General features: G+C 47.2%; 1 protein-coding gene across 2 annotated transcripts in view; it reads right to left on the bottom strand.

Annotated features, from left to right (window-relative positions):
• Positions 1-7084: 7084 nt before the first annotated feature.
• EXOSC7 (exosome component 7) overlaps positions 7085-25155 on the bottom strand; it is a 111834-nt gene continuing 93763 nt past the window's right edge. For both annotated transcript variants that reach the window (XM_063922415.1, XM_063922417.1), the window contains one exon: positions 7085-7246. In XM_063922415.1, coding sequence (XP_063778485.1) covers positions 7142-7246 — 105 coding nt within the window. In that variant the 3' untranslated portion in view covers positions 7085-7141. The remainder of the gene's footprint in view (positions 7247-25155) is intronic.

Raw genomic sequence — 25155 nt, 5'->3', positions numbered from 1 at the left:
CTGTTGCCGTGGCCACCAGGTCTGAAAGACCGACCCCAAATAACTCCTCCCCTTAATAAGGCAATACTTCCAAATGCCGTTTGGAATACGCATCACCTGACCACTGACGTGTCCATAACCCTCTACTGGTAGAAATGGACAACGCACTTAGACTTGATGCCAGTCGGCAAATATTCCGCTGTGCATCACGCATATATAGAAATGCATCTTTTAAATGCTCTATAGGCAAAAATATACTGTCCCTATCTAGGGTATCAATATTTTCAGTCAGGGAATCCGACCACGCCAACCCAGCACTGCACATCCAGGCTGAGGCGATTGCTGGTCGCAGTATAACACCAGTATGTGTGTAAATACATTTTAGGATACCCTCCTGCTTTCTATCAGCAGGATCCTTAAGGGCGGCCATCTCAGGAGAGGATAGAGCCCTTACAAGCGTGTGAGCGCTTTATCCACCCTAGGGGGTGTTTCCCAACGCACCCTAACCTCTGGAGGGAAAGGATATAATGCCAATAACATTTTCGAAATTATCAGTTGTTATCGGGGGAAACCCACACATCATCACACACCTCATTTAATTTCTCAGATTCAGGAAAACTACAGGTAGTTTTTCCTCACCGAACATAATACCCCTTTTTGGTGGTACTCGTATTATCAGAAATGTGTAAAACATTTTTCATTGCCTCAATCATGTAACGTGTGGCCCTACTGGAAGTCACATTTGTCTCTTCACCGTCGACACTGGAGTCAGTATCCGTGTCGGCGTCTATATCTGCCATCTGAGGTAACGGGCGCTTTAGAGCCCCTGACGGCCTATGAGACGTCTGGACAGGCACAAGCTGAGTAGCCGGCTGTCTCATATCAACCACTGTCTTTTATACAGAGCTGACACTGTCACATAATTCCTTCCAACAGTTCATCCACTCAGGTGTCGACCCCCTAGGGGGTGACATCACGATTACAGGCAATCTGCTCCGTCTCCACATCATTTTTCTCCTCATACATGTCGACACAAAAGTACCGACATACAGCACACACACAGGGAATGCTCTGATAGAGGACAGGACCCCACTAGCCCTTTGGGGAGACAGAGGGAGAGTTTGCCAGCACACACCAGAGCGCTATATATATACAGGGATAACCTTATATAAGTGTTTTTCCCCTTATAGCTGCTGTATAGTTAATACTGCGCCTAATTTGTGCCCCCCTCTCTTTTTTAACCCTTTCTGTAGTGTAGTGACTGCAGGGGAGAGCCAGGGAGCTTCCCTCCAACGGAGCTGTGAGGGAAAATGGCGCCAGTGTGCTGAGTAGATAAGCTCTGCCCCCTTATCGGCGGCCTTATCTCCCGTTTTTCTATGTATTCTGGCAGGGGTTAAATGCATCCATATAGCCCAGGAGCTATATGTGATGCATTTTTTTGCCATCCAAGGTGTTTTTATTGCGTCTCAGGGCGCCCCCCCCAGCGCCCTGCACCCTCAGTGACCGGAGTGTGAAGTGTGCTGAGAGCAATGGCGCACAGCTGCAGTGCTGTGCGCTACCTTGTTGAAGACAGGACGTCTTCTGCCGCCGATTTTCCGGACCTCTTCTGCCTTCTGGCTCTGTAAGGGGGCCGGCGGCGCGGCTCTGGGACCCATCCAAGCTGGGCCTGTGATCGTCCCTCTGGAGCTAATGTCCAGTAGCCTAAGAAGCCCAATCCACTCTGCACGCAGGTGAGTTCGCTTCTTCTCCCCTTAGTCCCTCGATGCAGTGAGCCTGTTGCCAGCAGGTCTCACTGAAAATAAAAAACCTAAACTAAAACTTTCACTAAGAAGCTCAGGAGAGCCCCTAGTGTGCACCCTTCTCGTTCGGGCACAGAGATCTAACTGAGGCTTGGAGGAGGGTCATAGGGGGAGGAGCCAGTGCACACCAGATAGTCCTAAAGCTTTCTTTAGATGTGCCCAGTCTCCTGCGGAGCCGCTATCCCCATGGTCCTTACGGAGTCCCCAGCATCCACTTAGGACGTTAGAGAAATTATACTTAAAAAGGGAAATAATTTGAACATTGATTATAGTAAAACCTTAAAAAATGCATATGGACATATGCCTTGAGGTTAATTCTAGCAGAGGGTATCCAAGAAGCCGAGGAAACCTGCTTCTTTCCGGGTATGGGTCATTAGGTCCACATGCATTAGGGAGACATTGTCACTAGGTCAACATGGAAAAAGGTCGACATGAGGCTTTTTTTACTTTTTTTGGTGGCGTTTTCTTCGTAAAGCGACGGGGAACCCCAATTAGTGCCCCGTGTCCCCTCGCATGGCTCACCATGCTTCGGGCAAGGTGCCTTGTGCGCTCGGCACAGGTTACTATTCCCAATCGTAGTTCACGTGGGAGTAAAGTATGGAAAAGTTTTTAAAAAAAATTTGAAAAACGCATGTCGACCTTTTTCCATGTTGACCTAGTGACCATGTTGAGCAATAGTGGTCAACCTAATGACCGTATCCCTTTCTTTCCAAGTGCTGTGAAACTACAGGCCCCAGCATGCTCAGCCAAATTGGCTATACAGTAGCTGGCAGGGTATGCAGAGACCTGGAGCCCCACAGGTTGTGCAGGCCTGTTATTCACCAGATCTGGCAGGCCCCTCTCTGCTGGCTCCCGTCAGCATAGTGTTGCTGAGAAAATAATGACTTGGAAGGATTAATGTCTCCACCCCATGTAATTTGTGCAGTTGGGCGTTATTGGGCAATATGCTGCCAACATGAGTCTATAGAAGAGTACCATATGCACAACCAAGTATACTTTAGGGCTGACTTTTAACTTCTCATATAACACCATAAAACAGAACTGTTAGGTGGAATTCTATTTTAAGCACTGTAGGGTAGATTAATCAAGCCTGAGAGAGAGAGAGAGAGAGAGAGAGAGAGAGAGAGAGAGAGAGAGAACTGTGCAAACAGCAGGTACGGCAAGAGGCAAAAGCCGCCCGTGTGTGGAGAAACGCGTTGAGAACATGGAGAAAGGGTCCCCTGGGACCACCACTGTGTGCAGAAGCTTAGTGCTTGCTGTAACTGGGAATCCACCCCGCTTGTTTTACAATCATTGTGTCGCTGTTTTCACCGCTTGACAGTCAGCGGCTATACACAGTGACTCCCTGCACTAATACACCTGCCGCCTGACACTCAGTGGCTATACACAGTAACTCCCTGCACTAATACACCTGCCGCCTGACACTCAGTGGCTATACACAGTGACTCCCTGCACTAATACCCTGCCGCCTGACACTCAGCGGCTATACACAGTGACTCCCTGCACTAATACCCTGCCGCCTGACACTCAGCGGCTATACACAGTGACTCCCTGCACTAATACCCTGCCGCCTGACACTCAGCGGCTATACACAGTGACTCCCTGCACTAATACACCTGCCCCCTGACACACAGTGGCTATACACAGAGACTCCCTGCACTAATACCCTGCTGCCTGACACTCAGCGGCTATACACAGTGACTCCCTGCACTAATACACCTGCCGCCTGACACTCAGCGGCTATACACAGTGACTCCATGCACTAATACCCTGCCGCCTGACACTCAGCGGCTATACACAGTGACTCCCTGCACTAATACACCTGCCGCCTGACACTCAGTGGCTATACACAGAGACTCCCTGCACTAATACCCTGCCGCCTGACACTCAGCGGCTATACACAGTGACTCCATGCACTAATACACCTGCCGCCTGACACTCAGTGGCTATACACAGTGACTCCCTGCACTAATACACCTGCCGCCTGACACTCAGCGACTATACACAGTGACTCCCTGCACTAATACACCTGCCGCCTGACACTCAGCGACTATACACAGTGACTCCCTGCACTAATACACCTGCCGCCTGACACTCAGCGGCTATACACAGTGACTCCCTGCACTAATACCCTGCCGCCTGACACTCAGCGGCTATACACAGTGACTCCCTGCACTAATACACCTGCCGCCTGACACTCAGCGACTATACACAGTGACTCCCTGCACTAATACACCTGCCGCCTGACACTCAGCGGCTATACACAGTGACTCCCTGCACTAATACCCTGCCGCCTGACACTCAGCGGCTATACACAGTGACTACCTGCACTAATACACCTGCCGCCTGACACTCAGCGGCTATACACAGTGACTCCCTGCACTAATACACCTGTCGCCTGACACTCAGCGGCTATACACAGTGACTCCCTGCACTAATACACCTGTCGCCTGACACTCAGCGGCTATACACAGTGACTCCATGCACTAATACACCTGTCGCCTGACACTCAGCGGCTATACACAGTGACTCCCTGCACTAATACACCTGTCGCCTGACACTCAGCGGCTATACACAGTGACTCCCTGCACTAATACACCTGCCGCCTGACACTCAGTGGCTATACACAGAGACTCCCTGCACTAATACACCTGCCGCCTGACACTCAGTGGCTATACACAGAGACTCCCTGCACTAATACCCTGCCGCCTGACACTCAGCGGCTATACACAGTGACTCCATGCACTAATACACCTGCCGCCTGACACTCAGTGGCTATACACAGTGACTCCCTGCACTAATACACCTGCCGCCTGACACTCAGCGACTATACACAGTGACTCCCTGCACTAATACACCTGCCGCCTGACACTCAGCGGCTATACACAGTGACTCCCTGCACTAATACCCTGCCGCCTGACACTCAGCGGCTATACACAGTGACTACCTGCACTAATACACCTGCCGCCTGACACTCAGCGGCTATACACAGTGACTCCCTGCACTAATACACCTGTCGCCTGACACTCAGCGGCTATACACAGTGACTCCATGCACTAATACACCTGTCGCCTGACACTCAGCGGCTATACACAGCGACTCCCTGCACTAATACACCTGCCGCCTGACACTCAGCGACTATACACAGTGACTCCCTGCACTAATACCCTGCCGCCTGACACTCAGCGACTATACACAGTGACTCCATGCAATAATACACCTGCTGCCTGACACTCAGCGGCTATACACAGTGACTCCCTGCACTAATACACCTGCCGCCTTACACTCAGCGGCTATACACAGTGACTCCATGCAATAATACACCTGCCGCCTGACACTCAGCGGCTATACACAGCGACTCCCTACACTAATGCACCTACCGCCTGACACTCAGCGACTATACACAGTGACTCCCTGCACTAATACACCTGTCGCCTGACACTCAGCGACTATACACAGCGACTCCCTGCACTAATACACCTGTCGCCTGACACTCAGCGGCTATACACAGTGACTCCCTGCACTAATACACCTGCCGCCTTACACTCAGCGGCTATACACAGTGACTCCCTGCACTAATACACCTGTCGCCTGACACTCAGCGGCTATACACAGTGACTCCCTGTATTAAGAGTCTGGCTACCAGGAGCTACGCTCCGCGACGCTCCACAATGCCGTACCTGCTGTTTGCTCAGAGACTGACTGAATAATTCTGAGAGTCTCCACCTATCACTACCACCGGTGGTTACTATATCTAAACTTATGTTTTGATCATTCACAGCATTGTGGAAACCAAAAGGGACCCTTTTAATTTCTGCATGAATTACATATGTGCATTTGTCGCAGATCCTGTGACCTAGCTCATTATTTGAGATTCAATGTTTTAATATTTTTAGGTCATTGTTGTGGTTTTGTTTTATATTAAAATTGTGATTTTACCAATGTTGCCTCTGTGGTTTCAAGCGCCTACCTGGTATAGTTCATTATATTGGTGCTTGCTACTTTGAGGAGGTTGGCTGCCTCTTCAGGTGGCTGCTGATTCACAGGTGTTAATCTACACAGACATACACAGCGCCAACAAACCTTACAGGCTTCTGTATGCCCAGAAAATGGGGCACACACTTCCCAGTTTTCTGTTACGCTTCCTGTCACTGCCCCCAAATGTTAGCCTGTCATGCTGCAGAGTTTGGAGCACTGAGAGTGAGAGATTGCAGCCCCAGATCTGAACACATCGGCCAACAGCATAACCTCCCCCCTTCTGAATTAGCCCTATAGTCTCTGGTAGCTAGGAGGAGGATAAAAAGAGCAAAACATATATGGGCAGATGTACTAAGCACTGGAGAGTGTTAAAGTAGAGATAAACTCCCAACCAATCAGCTCTTAACGGTCATTTTTCAAACACAGCCTGTACAATGGCAATAAGGAGCTGACTGGCTGGTACTTTCTCTCTCTCCACGGCTTATTACATCTCCCCCATACACATGAATAAAATAAAATGCCAATGCAGAGGATGGGTTTTCAACAGCGGCTAAACTAAACCCCAATAAACATGTTTTGTGATCTACAGCTTTAAAGCATATGAATACATCGGCTGTAACGTCTGGTGCAGGAAAGTACAAAACATCAACAAAATGAAACCTAAGACATGCTGCTGTTTATAAGGCTGGAGAGTCTTTATTGCTTAGCTGAATTACTACAGAATGCAATTTCCTTTGTGTTAAGACTTCACAAAAGTTGCAGAGTCCAATACTTCACATTAACATACATACATGTACATACAGAAAGCAAATATTATTCAAGTACAGTACATGTGCACAGCACCTCCAGATGTGGCAGACTAAAAACTGCAGTATCCAAAGTAACACACCACACCTACTGTATATGTATTATCTAAAGTAAGCATGGATGCAATTCCCAAAGCAACTATTATAAACATAACAACGTAGGGTTTGTACGGACAGGCCCTTTCTCTGCGCTTCTACCTTGTATTATTAAATATATGTTGAATGCAGCGTAAACTGCACTACTATAGGGTCATAAACCCCTATGAGGAGCACACCCACGGAATAAACAGTAAATGCTAGACTGCAGATACAACAAGATGCTCTGTATAGTTTATAGTCAGTATTCATTATGAACTTTCATGTGCACTGTTTACAAGTTCCTCAGAATGATGAATGACCTTTACATAGTGTATGCTGATTTCACCATGAAATGACGACAGGACAGACATAATGGACACATTGGCCAATGCATTTCAAGGAAATGAAACATTAATAAAACAGAAACAAAACAACCAACCAATCTAGAGTATGTAAAAATAATTCTTTATTGCTTTTACATATAAAAAATGTTTACACAGATCACCTCAGGAAGCCGATTTTTTGTCTCTTTTTTCCTAAACTTTCTTCTTGGTTTAAAATACTTTGTAAGGACAAGTGTAAGGACTTTGCAACCCGCTTTCCTGTCTGAAGAGAAAAAAAACAAAACAAAAAACACCAAATTTAAAAATTCCAAGCTACAGTACAATACTCCGCATGTGTTAGCTGGGAGAAAAATTAGTACAAATATTGCATACAAACTACTGTATATGTAAATTGTGGATATCAAAGTTATGGATGAAATTTGAAAATTGGGATCAAGATTATTCCATTTCTCCTATTACGTCATGACCCTGGCAAAAGTGACAGGTTTGTTGTTGAGGGAATTAATGTTCCTACAATAAGTGCTTTGTTTATTCTGATTAAAATCCATTAAAAACTAAAAAGTCAAAGGGTGGGAGATTAAATAAACCATACAGTTAAGTGGTCTATAAAGATAACAATCGCAGGCAATTAGCTGATATTAATCAATTTATGGCCACAAATAAAGTATGCTGGTAATGTGATTGAAATGGGTATGACTGCACAGTGTGTTGGTAAATGTTCTAAGAAGATGGCCACTGTCAGTAGAGATCTGAATGCACAGCCAGTCAACCGTAATATCACTTCTCATTTCAGCTGTGCAACACTCATTACACAATTGTGTCTGCATTAGGTTTACACCATCAGTCATCAATGAAGGTAAACAGAACCACTTTGCTTATTTTCCCATTCACAAGAAAAAACAAACAGTAACTGTATAGGCCCGTACACACTGGCCGATATATCGGCTGTTCTCTTGAACGGCCGATATATCGCGGGTCCGTCGGCCAGTGTGTACAGCCGATACGTCTGTGAACTCCGTCGTTCACAGACGTATTGCGTCGGCCCCGCAGCACAGCGGACGGCCAATATATCTACCAATAGATTGGCGCGTCGCTGTGTGTGTACGGCGGACGGCCGACCGCCCGTACACATGCTGCGGCGGCCGGCGGTGATTGACCGCTGAACTGGGCGAGCGTGTTCATGACTGTGTATGCTCAACACACTGCCCGATCCGTCCATAGATACATCTGCCGATCAATTGATCGGCAGATATATCTTCCAGTGTGTACCCACCTTATGTTACACAATCTGCATATAGTAGTTACAAATTTCCTGAAGAAGCAATATTTTGTACTGGGGATCTCTTATAAAATGTGATATGCAAGCTGGACATAGGGTTTTGCATGTATATGACCATGAATCCTTAAGTGAAGATTAAATCCTTAATTTTGTATGGCAATTTTGTGTTATACAAAAGGTCACACATTATATTTTCATTGTTGTGCTTTTGACACCTTTAATATATATTACATACGTAATACCGGCAGACGGGATGCCGGCTGTCAGTATCCCGCCCGCCAGAAAGGACAGAGCTAAGAGTTCCCTTGCGGGCTCGGTGGCTCGCTGCGCTTGACACAGGATCGTGGACACCCACGAGTGGGAATAGCCCTGGTGCGCCAAGATTTCGGTGTCAATATCCTGAATGCCGGGATCCAGATAGCCGGCATTTAACCTGCATCCCATTATATATATATATATATATATATATATATATATATATATACACAAATGAATGCAGCAGCACTCCCAACCAAACGATACTCACTGGCCGGTGCCCTCCTAAACCCGTATGGCAGCGGGTCATCAATAGCGTATTGTCGGCGGCACTCCGGTGTCATAAACAAGACAAAAGCAGGTTTGCAAGAACTAACAACGTTTCGAAGTTTATTTACTCCGTCTTCAGGTTATATATACATTCAACATTTTGCTGTGGCACGGCACAGTGTAGCCTGTTTAAAATATATCATCATTGACCATATACCATCAAACATTCGAGGTGGAAATAGATCATTGCAGTTATTGCAACGTGAATCTAAGTGGATATATGAGCTCCAAACTTTGGCACCTAGGGGGTTAAATGAGAACCTAGGATTACACTGTTTTTTATGAATAAAGCTGTGGTTCTGTAAGTCGATGGATTATTAGTGTAAGACTATAGTAACTAGTGACAACAGGTGTTATCATGTTGCCAATATATGTTACATGCTGACTTTATCTGTGTCTATGCTTCATTTGTGTATTGCAATCTGTTTTTAAAAATTTCTGTGTATGTTTTATATGTGCATTTTTCTGTTTTTTCGTTTGGTAGCACTGTCACACCTGTTTTTTAATTATGCCCCGGGCAGGTAGGACGGCGGGATGACGTCACTAGTGGGCGTCAGAAACGCCAGGTCCACGCCGGGTCTCTTTGCACACTGGGAGGGGATAAAAGGTATATATATATATATATATATATATATATATATATATATATATATATATTTTTTTTTTTTTTTTTACTTTGTATTGATTTTATTATAACACAAGTGACATTCCTAAATAGAAACAACGATCAATTTACTTAATCAGTTCCATATTCACATAAGCACCTATGAATTATAATGAATAAAAATGTCTACACACAGTAAATGCAGGTTCTTTACAGGTCGCTACCCTGTTTAAAAACTCTTTGCTTGCAGCATTTTATCAATGTATGGTAAACTTAAACTCCTTGGCTTACTTACACAGTGGGTAAATTGATCATTTATATAAATCTATTTTACAATGGTAAAATGTAACATGCAACGCACACAAAGGGGAGTTAGAGCAAATCAAACCATGGCCAGGAAAAAAAAAAATTGCGTAACAAACTGACATGCATCCAATTCCCTCCGGAGAGCAAAGCTGTTTTTCAGAGAATTACATTTTCAGAGCCACATAACTTAAAGCAGAAATCCCACATAGGAGTTTTTCACTACACAGCATGTGAGAATGTTTTAAGCGTGCATCTGACAGTCATTTTCTTAGCTTTTCCCCTAAAAATCATGCTCTTCGCCTCAATGCCTCTCTGGAAGACAACTAAATATGGCAGCCACAGGGTAACAATTCTCAGCATGTCAAGGCAGATGGTAGAGAAGGAGGGGAGAATACACAGAACACAAAACACATTGTCTAGCTGTCAAGGACAGTTTTATACTCAATTACAGGTTCATAGCATTTCATATGGTGATGACAGAGGAAGTCAAAGTGCGTAAGGCAGACAAAACACATTGTTGTGCCACCAGACACAAACGGTCTGCTACACCATTACAGGCTCACAGCAAGTCATTTGAATGTATTGGTAAAAACGAGGGAGACACAGTGAGAGCAAATGCACACTGACTATGGTAGCCATAAGTCACAGAACACTGAAAAAAACAAAAACAACAACAACAACAAAAATCGGAGGAATTATGTACGATTGATAACCAAGGACAAATGGCAGTAACAAAGATTTGTCTAGGAATCTTATGGCATTGTCACTTTCATTTTTATCCAATGTATTAAATAATATGACATGTAATGAACAATAGGATAATTTGAAAAAATATGGATATGTTTGTTAAGAGAGAGATGACTAAAACCTGAGACTGTTCCAAAAATTTGAGTCAGCTGACAACTAGAATACACACAAACACATTAACAGACAAAAACACACAATTGTGTGTACATGAACAGTAGTAGATTTACACTTACAACACACATGCCATGCATATATTTGTGTATGCCTTTTAATAAAGATAACACACTAGAAGGGGCGTGGCCTAGGCACCAAGCTGAGGAGACGTGATTTCTGGGAGCTCCTGTAAAATCTGCTATTTGGGCTTAATTATCGACCCTTTTGGGGATCCCCACAACTCCCCATCATCTCTAGACACCACCCAATAACACCAGTGAGTGAGGGGCTGTTGCTGCGGAGCCGGGGGATCCTTTTAAGGGTCCCTGCAGGTTGCGGCCTACCCCCCATCTTGAAGCCGGGGACTGGAGTGGATCTCCCCCCCCCGGACTCTGGATCTCTCTGCCCGGACGGCGGAACGACGAGACACCGAACAGCTCACCCCCTTGGAGACACCTGAAGCAGAGCCTGCAACTCTGCCTCATCCGGGACCAGGCGGCAGTGGCGTGGAGGACAAGAACCCGACGACGGATCCGGGCGGCTGGCGAGTGCTCCTTCCTGCTGCCTCTAAACATCCGGAGGCCCCGCGATACCCGTACTCGGCCGTGGACATCACACAGCGGGAGAAGACAGAGTGGCACCCTCCGTCGCTAGCCGTCTGTGGCCGGGGCCTCGAGCCGGAGGAGACCTGAACCGCCACCCCCGGAAACGGACGTACGCGACGGGCCGGCGGCTGAGGTAAGCGCTGCTCCACCCTGACCCCCGGCACCTCGGCTGACCACAGGGAGGCAAAAAACAAAACAAAAAAAAAACAAAAAAAACAACAACCCCTAATCTAGAAGGTTAAAAACCGACGGATAGACCTGTCTCCCCACTCAAAAAACAAAAACAAAAAACGAACCAGCAGCACCCTTCCAACGCTCCTGCAGCACAGCGCCACAGTCTCCGGTTCCCCCCTGCTCTCTGGGAGCTCCTTGCCCCTCCTGGGCCTACCAAAGTCTGCTCGGAGGCAAATACCCATACCCCTAAATTTACCCAGTCCTCTCTTCTATTCCATCCCCTGATAAAGGGTATCACATAGGTGACTGGAACTGACCACAGGGTGCCGAGAGGAGGCCTCAAAACCTCCCAGCAAGCGGCGGCCCGGTCCCACCTTTGAAACCAGGACCTCAATTTTCACTCCCATATACGTCCAGGAGGCCCTGAAGGAGATTTGGCCACTGACCCTGAGATATTACTCACACCGAGCACTCCCCCTGGTGGCCACCTCACCAAAGAAGAATACTCATCCCGGGGAGGACTCACGAAAGTCCCCTGACACAAATTCGTATAGAAGACCCCTAAACCTCTCACATCCCCGCAGGAGACAAAAGGAGTGAAGAAAGCAACGACCTGCCCCTATACGCACCCCAGTGCCACAGAACTCTGCGACAACATACCAGAACCACCATCCTGCTAGCTGGCGTCCATTCAGGAACAGCACAAGCTGCACTACACCACTTATACCTCACCGGCAGAAAGACAGAATTTGTTCGCACTTCTGCCCACACTGGTGGAGACTATGAAAGTGCTCTAATACCAACCATGTGCACCCGGGCCACTGAACGAGGGATCAAGTTATGATCTACCCCAAATGCGGAATTGGCGCCTAGAAGAAACATGGCCTCAGCGTTATGACATCTGGACCCACATATCCCCGACTCGCTCTTAAAATGGCTCTCAGGAAGATTTAACGCAAAACAATACAATACCACACATGCCATAGCTTAATGGCCAGACCTCATATATAACGCTCTGGATTATTATTATCCTCAACTCCGAGGTCGAAACACTTGACCCGTCTGGACTTCCCGCTCCCTAGACGGACCTTGATCTGTGTCCTGACATCAAGATTTTTTCCTCCCTCTTTTTTTTTTTTTTTCCCCACCCCCACCTTTATTCACCCCTCTTTTTCTGATATATGCCGCTATGTCCAAAAACAAAAAAACACAGCAGGCCCCGTCCAACTTCTTTGGTTCAAAATCTAAGGGCCCGCAGAACCCCACCATGGCCACAAGCTCCCCCCCCTCTCCGTGTTCATCGGAAACGGGCATCGACCCTCAGATACAGGCGGTTATGTCGAGCCTACTAGAGGGAGTGCAGTCCGCATTTAAACAGGAACTTGCGAACGCTATGGCTGAATTTAAATCGGACCTCACGGCTCTCGGCAACCGAACGGACGAACTAGAAACAAAGACGGACGACATCTGTCGCTCTCAACACCGCCTTGACAGTGAGCTCACTAGAATATGCGAGGAATTGGAGACCCTCAAAGAGCGACAAGAGGACCAAGAAAATCGCTCGCGTAGAAATAACCTACGCATACGCGGCGTCCCAGAATCGGTCCTCAGCCCATCACTGTCACCATTCTTGAAAGAATTCTTCAAACATCTAATAACAGACCTCACGGACGAAGAGTGTCACTGTGACAGGGCACATAGAGCACTTCGTGCAAAACCGTCCCCCGCCCAACCACCCAGGGATATTATTGTCCGCTTCCACTACTTTCGCACAAAGGAGAAGATCCTGTCCTCCGTTCGAGACTTACCGGAGATACTGTTCAAAGGCATGCAGATACAGATCTTTCAGGACCTGGCACCATCCACAATTCAAAAGCGGCGAGACCTCCAGCCGATCACCCGGGTCCTGCGCCAGCACCAGATCAGATATAGATGGGGATTCCCCTTCCAATTGCACGTTTCGATCAACAACTCGGTTCACTCAATCAAGACATTGACCCAAGGACAAGAACTACTGGCAAAACTAGATCTTCTCCCAGCATCCTCTGTATCCGACATGGCAGCCTCAGCATCCAAACTGCCACAGCCTCAATCCCCTCTTCCTGACTGGACGCGGGTGACTCGACAACGCAACGTGGATAAAGACCCCCCCTGATCTGGAGAAGCCTCCTGATATGGAAAAGTACACGAACTTTTGGTGGGTGGCCTTCATACCTGAAGACAACGAAAGAACCGACTTCAGTCCATACACCAAAGTCGTAATTATCTTCTGTTATTATTGTTATAATCAAGTTACAATCGTTTGCACCCCTGTGGTATTCCCCCCCCCCACCCCACCCCCCTTTTTTTTTTTTTTTTTTCCCCTCCCCCACCACGCCAATCCCCCCGCCTCCTACCTCTCCCCTCCCTCCTCCCCCCCACCCCCCTTTTATCCTAGGTTTATATGTTTGAATTTTCTTTTTCTTTTGTAATCTGGACACGGATCTCAGTGTCCCAAATTGTACTATGCTAGACACAGACGAAAAATGGCCATAACCACTTTCTACCCTTATGGCCCGGGTGACTCGCGTTCACTCGCATGGTAGCCTGGTTACCCCCTCACAATCCCTTACTATTGTTTACAATGTTACTTATGCAGTGTTTTTTCTTAGCGGCCCCAGAGTGGGACCCACAACCTCAGGGATGTTTCCCCTTTTGGGGTATTTCTTCTCTTTTTCCATGTTCTTTCCTTCCTTCTTTCTCTTGTGGCCTCTGCCTAACTTTCTTCTTCTTACTGGACTCAGAGGGGTGGCCTTCACCCGATACTAACTGTACATTAATGGACCATACTTGGCAACTTACCATATCCCCCCTCGTAAATAACAATGCCCCTTAACATTTTCTCGGTCAACGTAAATGGCCTGAACTCCCCAAGAAAGCGCACCGTGTTCCTGAGTGCCTGCAGACGTGAGAAAGTCGATATAGCATTCCTCCAGGAAACACACCTCACCGGTCACCATTCTCAATTTAAGGGCAAATGGTTCTCCCAGTCCTATTTTGCCTCAGCTGACTGCAAAAAACGAGGCGTGGCTATTATGATCCATCGTAACATCCCGTTTATCCATTCTAGGACGGTGACAGACCCAGACGGAAGGTTCCTCATGGTAATGGGTACCCTCCGCTCTACGGCCCTTACTCTGGTCTCTGTATACGCCCCTAACCAAGACCAGTCTTTGTTTTTCGACTCCCTCTCTAAACGCCTCTCACGAGAAGCACAGGGCAGTATAATCATGGGTGGCGACTTTAACACTATAACCGACCCACTGCTCGATAGATCTGGCCCCCCACCTCATGTCTCTGTGACAGCCCTTCCCCGGGCCTCCCGCACACTCACCGCCATCATGAAACATCACGGCCTCTGTGACACTTGGCGCTCCCAACACCCCCATACCAAAGACTATACACACTTCTCAGCTCCACATCAACACTACTCCAGGATCGACATGATCCACATCTCCTCGGCTCTTATACCACTGATCTCTGACACAGGCATCACTCCACTAACTTGGACGGACCACGCTGGGGTCTACCTCCTTATAGACATATATCGCTCACCTCGTAGGACATACAAGTGGCGTCTTGACGACTCGTTACTACAACACCCCTCAGCACTAGAGGAAACTAGACTGGCGATCACACACTATTTCACCGAAAATGTGTCCCCCGACATCCCATTTAACATACTTTGGGAAGCCCACAAAGCCACGATTCGCGGCACCTTACTAGCAAAATCGTCGGCAATTAAGAAAAAAGCTGCACAGGAGATATCCTCCCTCGAATCAGAAATAGCCACCTTGCTAGCCAAACATAAAGCATCCCCTAACACGCCCCTACTCACCCAGATAGATTCCCTCCGGGGACAACTCAATACCCTTCTTTCCAACCGCGCGGCACTAATCCTTCGAAAACTACAGCAACGTTTCTATGACAAAATGGATAAAATAGATACCCTATTGGCCAACAAATTACGTCGTAAACAAGCGTTGGGTGCAATAGACAAACTGTATTCATCACAAAGGGGAACCTACACATACGACCCTGAAGTGATGGCCGAAGATTTCCGTCTTTTTTACAGCTCCCTCTATAACCTCCCTGAACTGTCCCCGACGCCCCCCGACGAATCTGGGGGTATACGCCCATATCTGTCTGACATTCCCCTCCCGACCCTCTCTGGTAACCAGATAGAGGCTCTCAATAGTCGAATCTCGGAGGAGGAGACAATAGCAGCTATACGATCTATGCGCACGTCGGCTGCCCCGGGTCCGGACGGCTTCACAGCTCAATATTATAAACTCTACGCGAAGGAACTGGCCCCACACTTAACCTCTCTATTTAATGGTATCCTCGAGGGCGCCTCCTTTCTGCCAGAGACAACCCAAGCCGACATAGTGGTAATCCCAAAACCTGACAAGGACCCGACTAGTTGCTTGAACTACAGACCAATTTCACTGCTGAATATTGACCTGAAGATATACGCAAAAATACTAGCCAACCGTCTGGGTCCCCTGATGCCCGGCCTGGTCCACCCAGACCAGGTCGGATTTATCCCTGGACGCCAGGCGTCAGACAACACTAGAAGGGCCATAGATCTAATACATTCAATTCAGAAACGGAAAACACCCTCTCTTATATTGGCCCTCGACGCAGAAAAAGCCTTCGACCGTATATCATGGTCTTTCGCCTTCGAAGTCCTAGGCAAAATGGGATTCTCTGGAAAATTTCTAGAAGGGATCAAAGCACTCTACCGCTCCCCATCGGCCCGGGTTATGGTTAACGGTGTCTCCTCCTCCAGCTTCAAGATAGCCAATGGTACCAGACAGGGGTGCCCCCTCTCCCCTTTAATCTTTGCACTAGTTATGGAGCCCCTAGCAGCAAAGATCCGCAACAGCAGTAGCATTCATGGAATACCCACGGGCCTATCCGAACACAAGATAGCGTTATACGCCGATGACATCCTAATTTCCCTCACAGACCCAGCCCAATCTCTTCCCGCTCTCTTATCTGAGATCAGCTCATACTCCCAGCTCTCCGGATACAAGATAAACGTTAACAAAACAGAGGCCCTCAATTTTTATGTCCCGGCAACTCTCAAACAAGACCTCCAAAATATTCTCCCCTGTAACTGGCACACGAAGAAAATCAAATACCTGGGTGTGTACTTGACCCACCATCACCACCAACTTTTCCAAGCAAACTACCCCCGCTTACTACAGACAATAAAGGAGAATCTGGCAGAATGGTCTAGCTACTTTATATCATGGATAGGCAGAATTAACTCCGTCAAGATGAGCATGCTCCCCCGACTCTTGTACTTATTCCAGACCCTTCCGATTTATGTCCCTACCTTTGTCTTCAAATCCCTACAACGCCAATCCTCCCTCTTTATATGGAATCACAAACGTCCCCGTGTCAGACTTAAACTGCTTCAACGCCCCTCCAGAAACGGAGGCCTGGGTATCCCGGACTTTAGAAAGTACTACTACGCCGCGCAACTTGCGCAATGTGCACAATGGTGCAATGAGGGTGGGACACGGAAGGTCTGGGTGGGGATAGAGGCAGAAGAAACGGGACTAGCTACACTATCCTCTTTACTGTGGCTCCACCGGAAACAACGCCCGCGCACGGCCTTATCACACCCTATAGTAAGCCGCTCACTAGCAATATGGGACCTGACAAATAGACGGTTTAGTTTGGCACCACACCCATCCCCCTTAATCCCGTTGTTTCACAACCCAGCCTTCCCTCCAGGAATGAGTAGAACCACACTCACATCTTGGCGTTCGGCTGGTATTCTATACATCAATGATATCACATCCAATGCCACCTTCCCACAATTCGTAGATATCCGTGAAGGAACAGTAATCCCCTCTTCAGACTTCTTTCGCTACCTGCAAATTAGACACTTCCACTCCACCAACTCCGATACCCTACTCCACAGAAATCTAACTCCCTTTGAATATATTAGTTGGAAACGCACCAACACCAGAGGCCTTATCTCAGATATATACACACTACTGGACGACCACCCCTCCACACTCCGAGCCCCCCACGAAGCGGCATGGGAGAGGGAACTGGGAATTACCATAGATAATGAAGATTGGGTAGATATATGGGACAACGTGACCTCTAGCTCTATATGTGTGAGAATCAAAGAAAATATCTATAAGTTACTATATAGATGGTACTATGTCCCCTCTCGTTTACACACTATGTTCCCAAACACCTCAGATAGATGTTGGAGAGGCTGTTCAGATACCGGTTCGTTCTTACACATCTGGTGGACATGCCCCAAACTCTCCAAAATTTGGAGTGAACTCATTACTTTACTCTCACACTTATTTGACACCCCAATTCGCCCTGACCCCCAATACTTTTTGCTCCCCATGACCCTCCCAACCCTCAATAGACACCAAAACAAATTGTTCCGACACGTAGTCTCGGCAATGACATGCCAAATAGCCACGGACTGGAAGAGCCCGACCCCCTCACCAATGCCAGTGATAATATCCCGGATATGGTATGTCCACAAAATGGAATATATGACCGCGGTCATACGTAACACTTCAAAACAATTCGACATAGTATGGTCCCCGTGGCTAAACCTACAACGGGCCTCCTCCCCATTTATATCCTGACATGGTAAGCCACAATCGGATCCACCACCCGCCCCTGAAGGCCACCCCCCCACTCACTATCTATCCCCCCCCTCTCTTATTCGATTGGAGGCGCTTAGCCTTCCACACTTATCTGTACCTTTCCACTCACTCTGAGTACCCTTCTTTTCTGACTTCTTTTGCAGACTCTCAATGACGGAAACTTACTCCGTTGCCGAGAGTCTCCCACACTATATATGCCTTAACTTTAATCCCTTGATAAGGGAAAACTGATTAAAGGGAAAAAAAAAAAAAAAAGGATCCACTCTGTTATCATTGTAATCTACTGTAATTACATTTGTTATTCAAACACCCAAATTGTCCGGGTGCCATACAATGTTGTTAAACGTAATTCATTAATGATCCATCCAATAAAATGTGTTTAAAAAAAAAAGATAACACACTAGAAACACACATGAACAAAGGTAAATTGCACTACTCCACAGTTCTCGCTCAAATTTAGGGATTTCAATGGAAAAATCTGATTTTCTCTATCATGTCAAATTTATTAGATACACACAAATAAACAAATGTAGTAATATATCTGAAAAATAGATAAGTGAAAACTTCAATTAATCTCCAAAGAACTGAAATATCCTCAGAATATCCTATAAAATGAAAGCCAACTCTGCTCCTCACATTTGCTATGTGCTCAAACTGAAAGTGAAACCGCAGGGAGATGTTACAGCCTCCTAACTTGTTAATTATACTGATCTGACTGTTTCACACTAGCTGCATACGGAAATAGGAGGATGGGGAAAGAGAGTGGGGGTAGGGGCAGCTAAGGACTGGGAAGTGGACAGTGGGGTAGGGGCAGATAGGGACTGGGGGAGAAAAAAAAAGGGGACAAGAGGGTTGGGGCATACAGGGACTGGGGAGAAAATACAGGAAAAATTCTAAAGAAATGTCAATCCTTTTATTTCTCTGTCTGACCTAAGGACAGTCAGACATGCTACTACATCAGTGCCTAAACTAAGATCTGTCAGACATGCTAATACATCTCTGCCTATACCAGTGATGGCTAACCTTGACACTCCAGCTGTTGATTAACTACACATCCCAGCATGCCCTGCATCAGTTTCAGCATGGCCAAATAACAAAACTGTAGCAGGGCATGCTGGGATAAGTAGTTCAACAACAGCTGGCGTGTCAAGGTTAGCCATCACTGGCCTATACTAAGGTCTGTCAGAAATGCTACTACGTCGGTGCCTATACTAAGGTCTGTCAGACATGCTACTACATTGGTGCCTATACTAAGGTCTGTCAGACATGCTACTACATTGGTGCCTATACTAAGGTCTGTCAGACATGCTACTACATTGGTGCCTATACTAAAGTCTGTCAGACATCCTACTACAACTTTCCGACAACTTTGCTTCCTGGCTTCCTCACTTCAGACATTCCCTCCATTATCCTAGGTGATTTCAACATCCCTATCGATATCCCCACACAATCCCCTTCCTCTAAACTCCTTAACGTCACCTCTTCACTTGGTCTATCCCCGTGGACCTCCTCACCCTCCCATGTGAATGGGAGCTCACTGGATCTGTTCTTCACCGTTGTGATAGTTCTGATTTTTCCAACTCCCCATTTCCCCTCTCTGACCACCTACTACTCTCCTTTAACCTCCCCATCTCTACCTCCTAAGGCTACCATCACTAAGCGTAACATTGAGGCTATTGACACCACATTCCTTTCCTCTCTGTTTGACTCGCTTCCCTCTCCTATTCTCTCTCTCATGCCCTGAACAAGCCACTTCTATATACAATGCATCCCTTACTTCTGCTCTTGAATCTGCTGCTCCACCAACCACTATTCACCCTCGTAATTTAACACCTCAACCCTGGCACACCAAATGCACCAGATATCTGCAAAAATGCTCACGTACTGCTGAGCGACACTTGAGGAAATCACGCTCTAAGGTAGACTTCCACCATATTAAACTTATGCTATCATCCTTCAGTGCTGCCCTTTCTCTTGCTCAACAGTCATACTTCAAGACCCTCATCTCCTCCCAGTCTTCCAACCCCCGGCGCCTCTTTGCCACTCTCAACACATTCCCCTGCCCACCTCCACCTCGCCTCCCTTCCTCACTCTCTGCTCTTGACTTTGCCACTTACTTCACATCCAAAATTGACTCCATACGTCAGGACATCACATCACACCAGACCATCAGCAACCAGCCTCCTCCCATCCCTTACCACCCCTCCCCATCTCTGACATCTTTCTCCCATGCATCTGGTGAGGAAGTCATGGCCCTCAGTCGTTCCTGTCCCCTCACCACCTCCCCACTTGACCTAATCCCCTCCCGCCGCCTCTGCTACCTCTCTCCTGCCTGTTCCCATCTTTCCCACCTTCTCAATCTCTCCCTCTCATCAGGCACTGTCCCCTCTGTCTTCAAGCATGCACTCATCTCTCCTATTCTTAAAAAAAAAAAAAAAAAAAAAAACTTACCCTTGATCCAAACACTCTCTCCAACTACCAACCCATCTCTATCCTCCCTTTTGCCTCCAAACTCCTTAAGCATATTGTCTACAACCGCCTTACTTCCTTTCTTTCCTCACATTCACTGCTTGATCCATTCTAGTCTGGCTTCTGTCCTCTCCACTCCACTGAAACTGCCCTTACAAAAGTATGCAATGACCTCCATGCTGCTAAATCTAAGGGTCACTACTCTCTACTTATTCTTCTTGATCTCTCTGCTGCTTTTGACACTGTGGACCACCCTCTCCTATTGCAAATCCTTCACTCCATTGGTCTGCGTGACACGGCCCTCTCTTAGCTGTCTTCCTACCTCTCTGACTGTTCATTCTCTGTCTCCTCTCATGACTCCACCCCCCCCCCCCCCCCCTCAATTCCACTAACTGTAGGTGTACCCCAAGGTTCTGTCCTTGGTCCTCTTCTTTTCTCTCTATAAGTCCTCACTAGGTAAGCCCATTAGTATTTTCGTTTCCAATATCATCTCTATGCTGAGGACACTCAAATCTATCTTTCCACTCCAGACCTCTCCCCTGCTCTCCTCACTCGTATCTCCAACTGTCTCTCTGCTGTTTGGATATCCCAGTGTTTTCTTAAACATCTTATACCCCTTCCCGCATAACCTCACCTCCTACAATCTCATTATCTATTGATGGCGCTACTATCTCCTCTAGCCCTCAAGTGCACTGTCTTGGAGTAATCCTTGACATCTCCCTCTCCTTCAAACCACTCATTCAGCACCTCTCGCAAACCTGTCATTTTCATCTAAAAATATTTCCAGGATCAGACCCTTTCTGACCCAGGATGCTACTAAGACTCTTATCCACTCACTAGTCATCTCCATACCTCTCTCCACTCCAATCTATATTCAATGCTGCTGCCCGGCTCATTTTCCTCACCAAACGCACTACGTCCACCTCTCCTCTCTTACAAGACCTTCACTGGCTCCCTTTCAGAATCCATTTCAAGCTTCTCACTCACTTACAAAGCCCTCATCCACTCCTCTCCCATCTACATCTCTGACCTTATCTCCCTTTACACTCCCACCCGTCCTCTTCGCTCTGCTAATGCATGCAGATTCTCCTGCCTACTGATTACTTCCTCCCACTCCTACCTCCAAGATTTTTCACGCGCTGCTCCATTTCTCTGGAATACCCTACCTCTCCCCCCCAGACTCTCAACCTCTCTACAAAACTTCAAACGGGCTCTCAAGACCCACTTCTTCACCAAACCCAGCCAAATCTCACCCTAACCCTCTGTTCCACGCTCTCTATGTACCCAGCCTGTGTCACCCCTGTCTGTCTACCCCTCCCCTTTAAAATGTAAGCTCTCACGAGTAGGGCCTTCTTCCCTCATGTGCTTATCCTTTTTCATACTTTAATAATCTTCAACTGCACCAAATCCAGCAGTCTTCTGTCACCTGATACTTATTCCAGTGTCATCTGCTGATGTAGCTATATTTAATTTACCCTGTACTTGTCCTATATTGTAGTCAACTGTAAGTTGCTGTTTTCCGGTTTTGATTATTTGTTTCTGTACTCTGTAATTGGGCGCTGCGGAACCCTTGTGGCGCCATATAAAGGATAATAAGAATTTACTTACCGATAATTCTATTTCTCGGAGTCCGTAGTGGATGCTGGGGTTCCTGAAAGGACCATGGGGAATAGCGGCTCCGCAGGAGACAGGGCACAAAAGTAAAGCTTTTCCGATCAGGTGGTGTGCACTGGCTCCTCCCCCTATGACCCTCCTCCAGACTCCAGTTAGGTACTGTGCCCGGACGAGCGTACACAATAAGGGAGGAATTTTGAATCCCGGGTAAGACTCATACCAGCCACACCAATCACACCGTACAACTTGTGATCTAAACCCAGTTAACAGTATGATAACAAAAGGAGCCTCTGAAAGACGGCTTCCTACAACAATAACCCGATTTTTGTAACAATAACTATGTACAAGTATTGCAGAATAATCCGCACTTGGGATGGGCGCCCAGCATCCACTACGGACTCCGAGAAATAGAATTATCGGTAAGTAAATTCTTATTTTCTCTATCGTCCTAGTGGATGCTGGGGTTCCTGAAAGGACCATGGGGATTATACCAAAGCTCCCAAACGGGCGGGAGAGTGCGGATGACTCTGCAGCACCGAATGAGAGAACTCCAGGTCCTCTTTTTGGCAGGGTATCAAATTTGTAGAATTTTACAAACGTGTTCTCCCCCGACCACGTAGCTGCTCGGCAGAGTTGTAATGCCGAGACCCCTCGGGCAGCCGCCCAAGATGAGCCCACCTTCCTTGTGGAATGGGCATTTACATATTTTTTGCTGTGGCAAGCCTGCCACAGAATGTGCAAGCTGAATTGTACTACAAATCCAACGAGCAATAGTCTGCTTAGAAGCAGGAGCACCCAGCTTGTTGGGTGCATACAGGATAAACAGCAAGTCAGATTTCCTGACTCCAGCCGACCTGGAAACTATATTTTCAGGGCCCTGACAACATCCAGCAACTTGGAGTCCTCCAAGTCCCTAGCAGCCGCAGGTACCACAATAAGCTGGTTCAGGTGAAACGCTGACACCACCTTAGGGAGAAACTGGGGACGAGTCCACAGCTTTGCTCTGTCCGAATGGACAATCAGATATGGCTTTGTGAAATAAAGCCGCCAATTCTGACACTCGCCTGGCCGAGGCCAGGACCAACAGCATGGTCGCTTTCCATGTGAGATATATCAAATCCACAGATTTGAGTTGTTTAAACCAATGTGATTTTAGGAATCCCAAACTACGTTGAGATCGCCCAGTGCCACTGGAGACATCAAAAGGGGGTTGTATATGCAGTACTCCCTTAACAACTTCTGGACTTCAGGAACTGAAGCCAATTTCTTTCTGGAAGAAAATCGACCGGTCGAAATTTGAACCTTAATGGACCCCAATTTGAGACCCATATACACTCCTGTTTGCAGGAAATGTAGGAATTAACGTAGTTGAAATTCTTCCGTGGAGCCTTCCTGGCCTCACACCATGGAACACATTTTCACCTAAGCAGTGATAATGTTGTGCGGTCACCTCCTTCCTGGCTCTGACCAGGGTAGGGATGACCTCTTCCGGAATGCCTTTTTCCCTTAGGATCCGGCGTTCACCCGTCAACGCGGCTGCGGAAAGTCATGGAACAGACATGATTCTTGCTGAATCAAGATCCTTTCTAGTATCTCTTGAAGTTCCGGGTACCAAGTTCTTCTTGGCCAAACCGGAGCCACGAGTATAGTTCTTACTCCTCTCCTTCCTATCATTCTCCATACACTGGGTATGAAAGGCAGAGGAGGGAACACATACACCGACTGGTACACCCACGGTGTTACCAGAGCGTCCCAGCTATTGCCTGAGGGTCTCTAGACCTGGCGCTTCATGTGGGACGCCATCATAACCACCTTTGGTCTTTCCCAACGGTTTACAAACATGTGGAAACTTCCAGATGAAGTTCCCACTTTTCCGGGTGGAATTCATTCATGCTGAGGAAATCTTCCTAGTTGTCCACTCCCGGAATGAACACTGCTGACAGTGTTATCACATGATTTTTCGCCCAGCGAAGAATCCTTGCTGTCATTGCCCTCCTGCTTCTTGTGCCGCCCCGTCTGTTTACGTGGGCGACTGCCATGATGATGTCCTACTGGATCAGCACCGGTTGACTTTGAAGCAGAGGTCTTCCTAGGCTCAGAGCATCGTAAATTGCCCTTAGCTCCAGTATATTCATGTGGAGAGAAATCTCCAGACTTGACCACACTTCCTTGGAAATTTCTTCCCTGTGTGACTGTTCCCCAGCCTCTCAGACTGGCATCCGTGGTCACCAGAACACAGTCCTGAATGCTGAATGTGCTGCCCTCTAGAAGATGAGCACTCTGCAGCCCCCACAGAAGAGACACCCTTGTCCTTGGAGACAGGGTTATCCGCTGATGCATCTGAAGATGCGATCCGGACCATTCGTCCCGCAAATCCCCCTGAAAAGTTTTTGCGTGAGATCTGCCGAATGGAATCGCTTCGTAAGAAGCCACCATTTTTCCCAGGACTCCTGTGCATTGATGCACTGATACTTGGCCTGGTTTTAGGAGGTTTCTGACTAGGTCGGATAACTCCCTGGCTTTCCCCTCCAGGAGAAATACCTCTTTCTGGACTATGCCCAGAATCATTCCTAGGAACAGCAGACGTATCATCGGAAAACAGCTGCGATTTTTGGAATATTTAGAATCCACTCGTGCTGTCGTAGAACTACTTTAGATAGTTCTTTTCCGACCTCCAACTGTTCTCTGGAAACTTGCCCCTTTCAGGATATCGTCCAAGTAAGGGATAATTAAGATGCCTTTCTTCTTTTAAGAATCATCTTTTCGGCCATTACCTTGGTAAAGGCCCGGGGTGCCGTGGATAATTCAACGGCAGCGTCTGAAACTGATATTGACAGTTCTGTATCACGAACCAGAGGTACCCTTGTTGAGAAGGGCAAATTTGGACATGGAGGTAATCCTTGATGTCCAGGGACACCATATAGTCCCCTTTTTTCCGGT

This window comes from Pseudophryne corroboree, chromosome 5 (genome assembly GCF_028390025.1).
Source record: "Pseudophryne corroboree isolate aPseCor3 chromosome 5, aPseCor3.hap2, whole genome shotgun sequence".
Taxonomy (NCBI): Eukaryota; Metazoa; Chordata; class Amphibia; order Anura; family Myobatrachidae; genus Pseudophryne; species Pseudophryne corroboree.
Note: the sequence above shows the minus strand (reverse complement) of the source record. Positions and strands in the feature narration are given on the sequence as shown.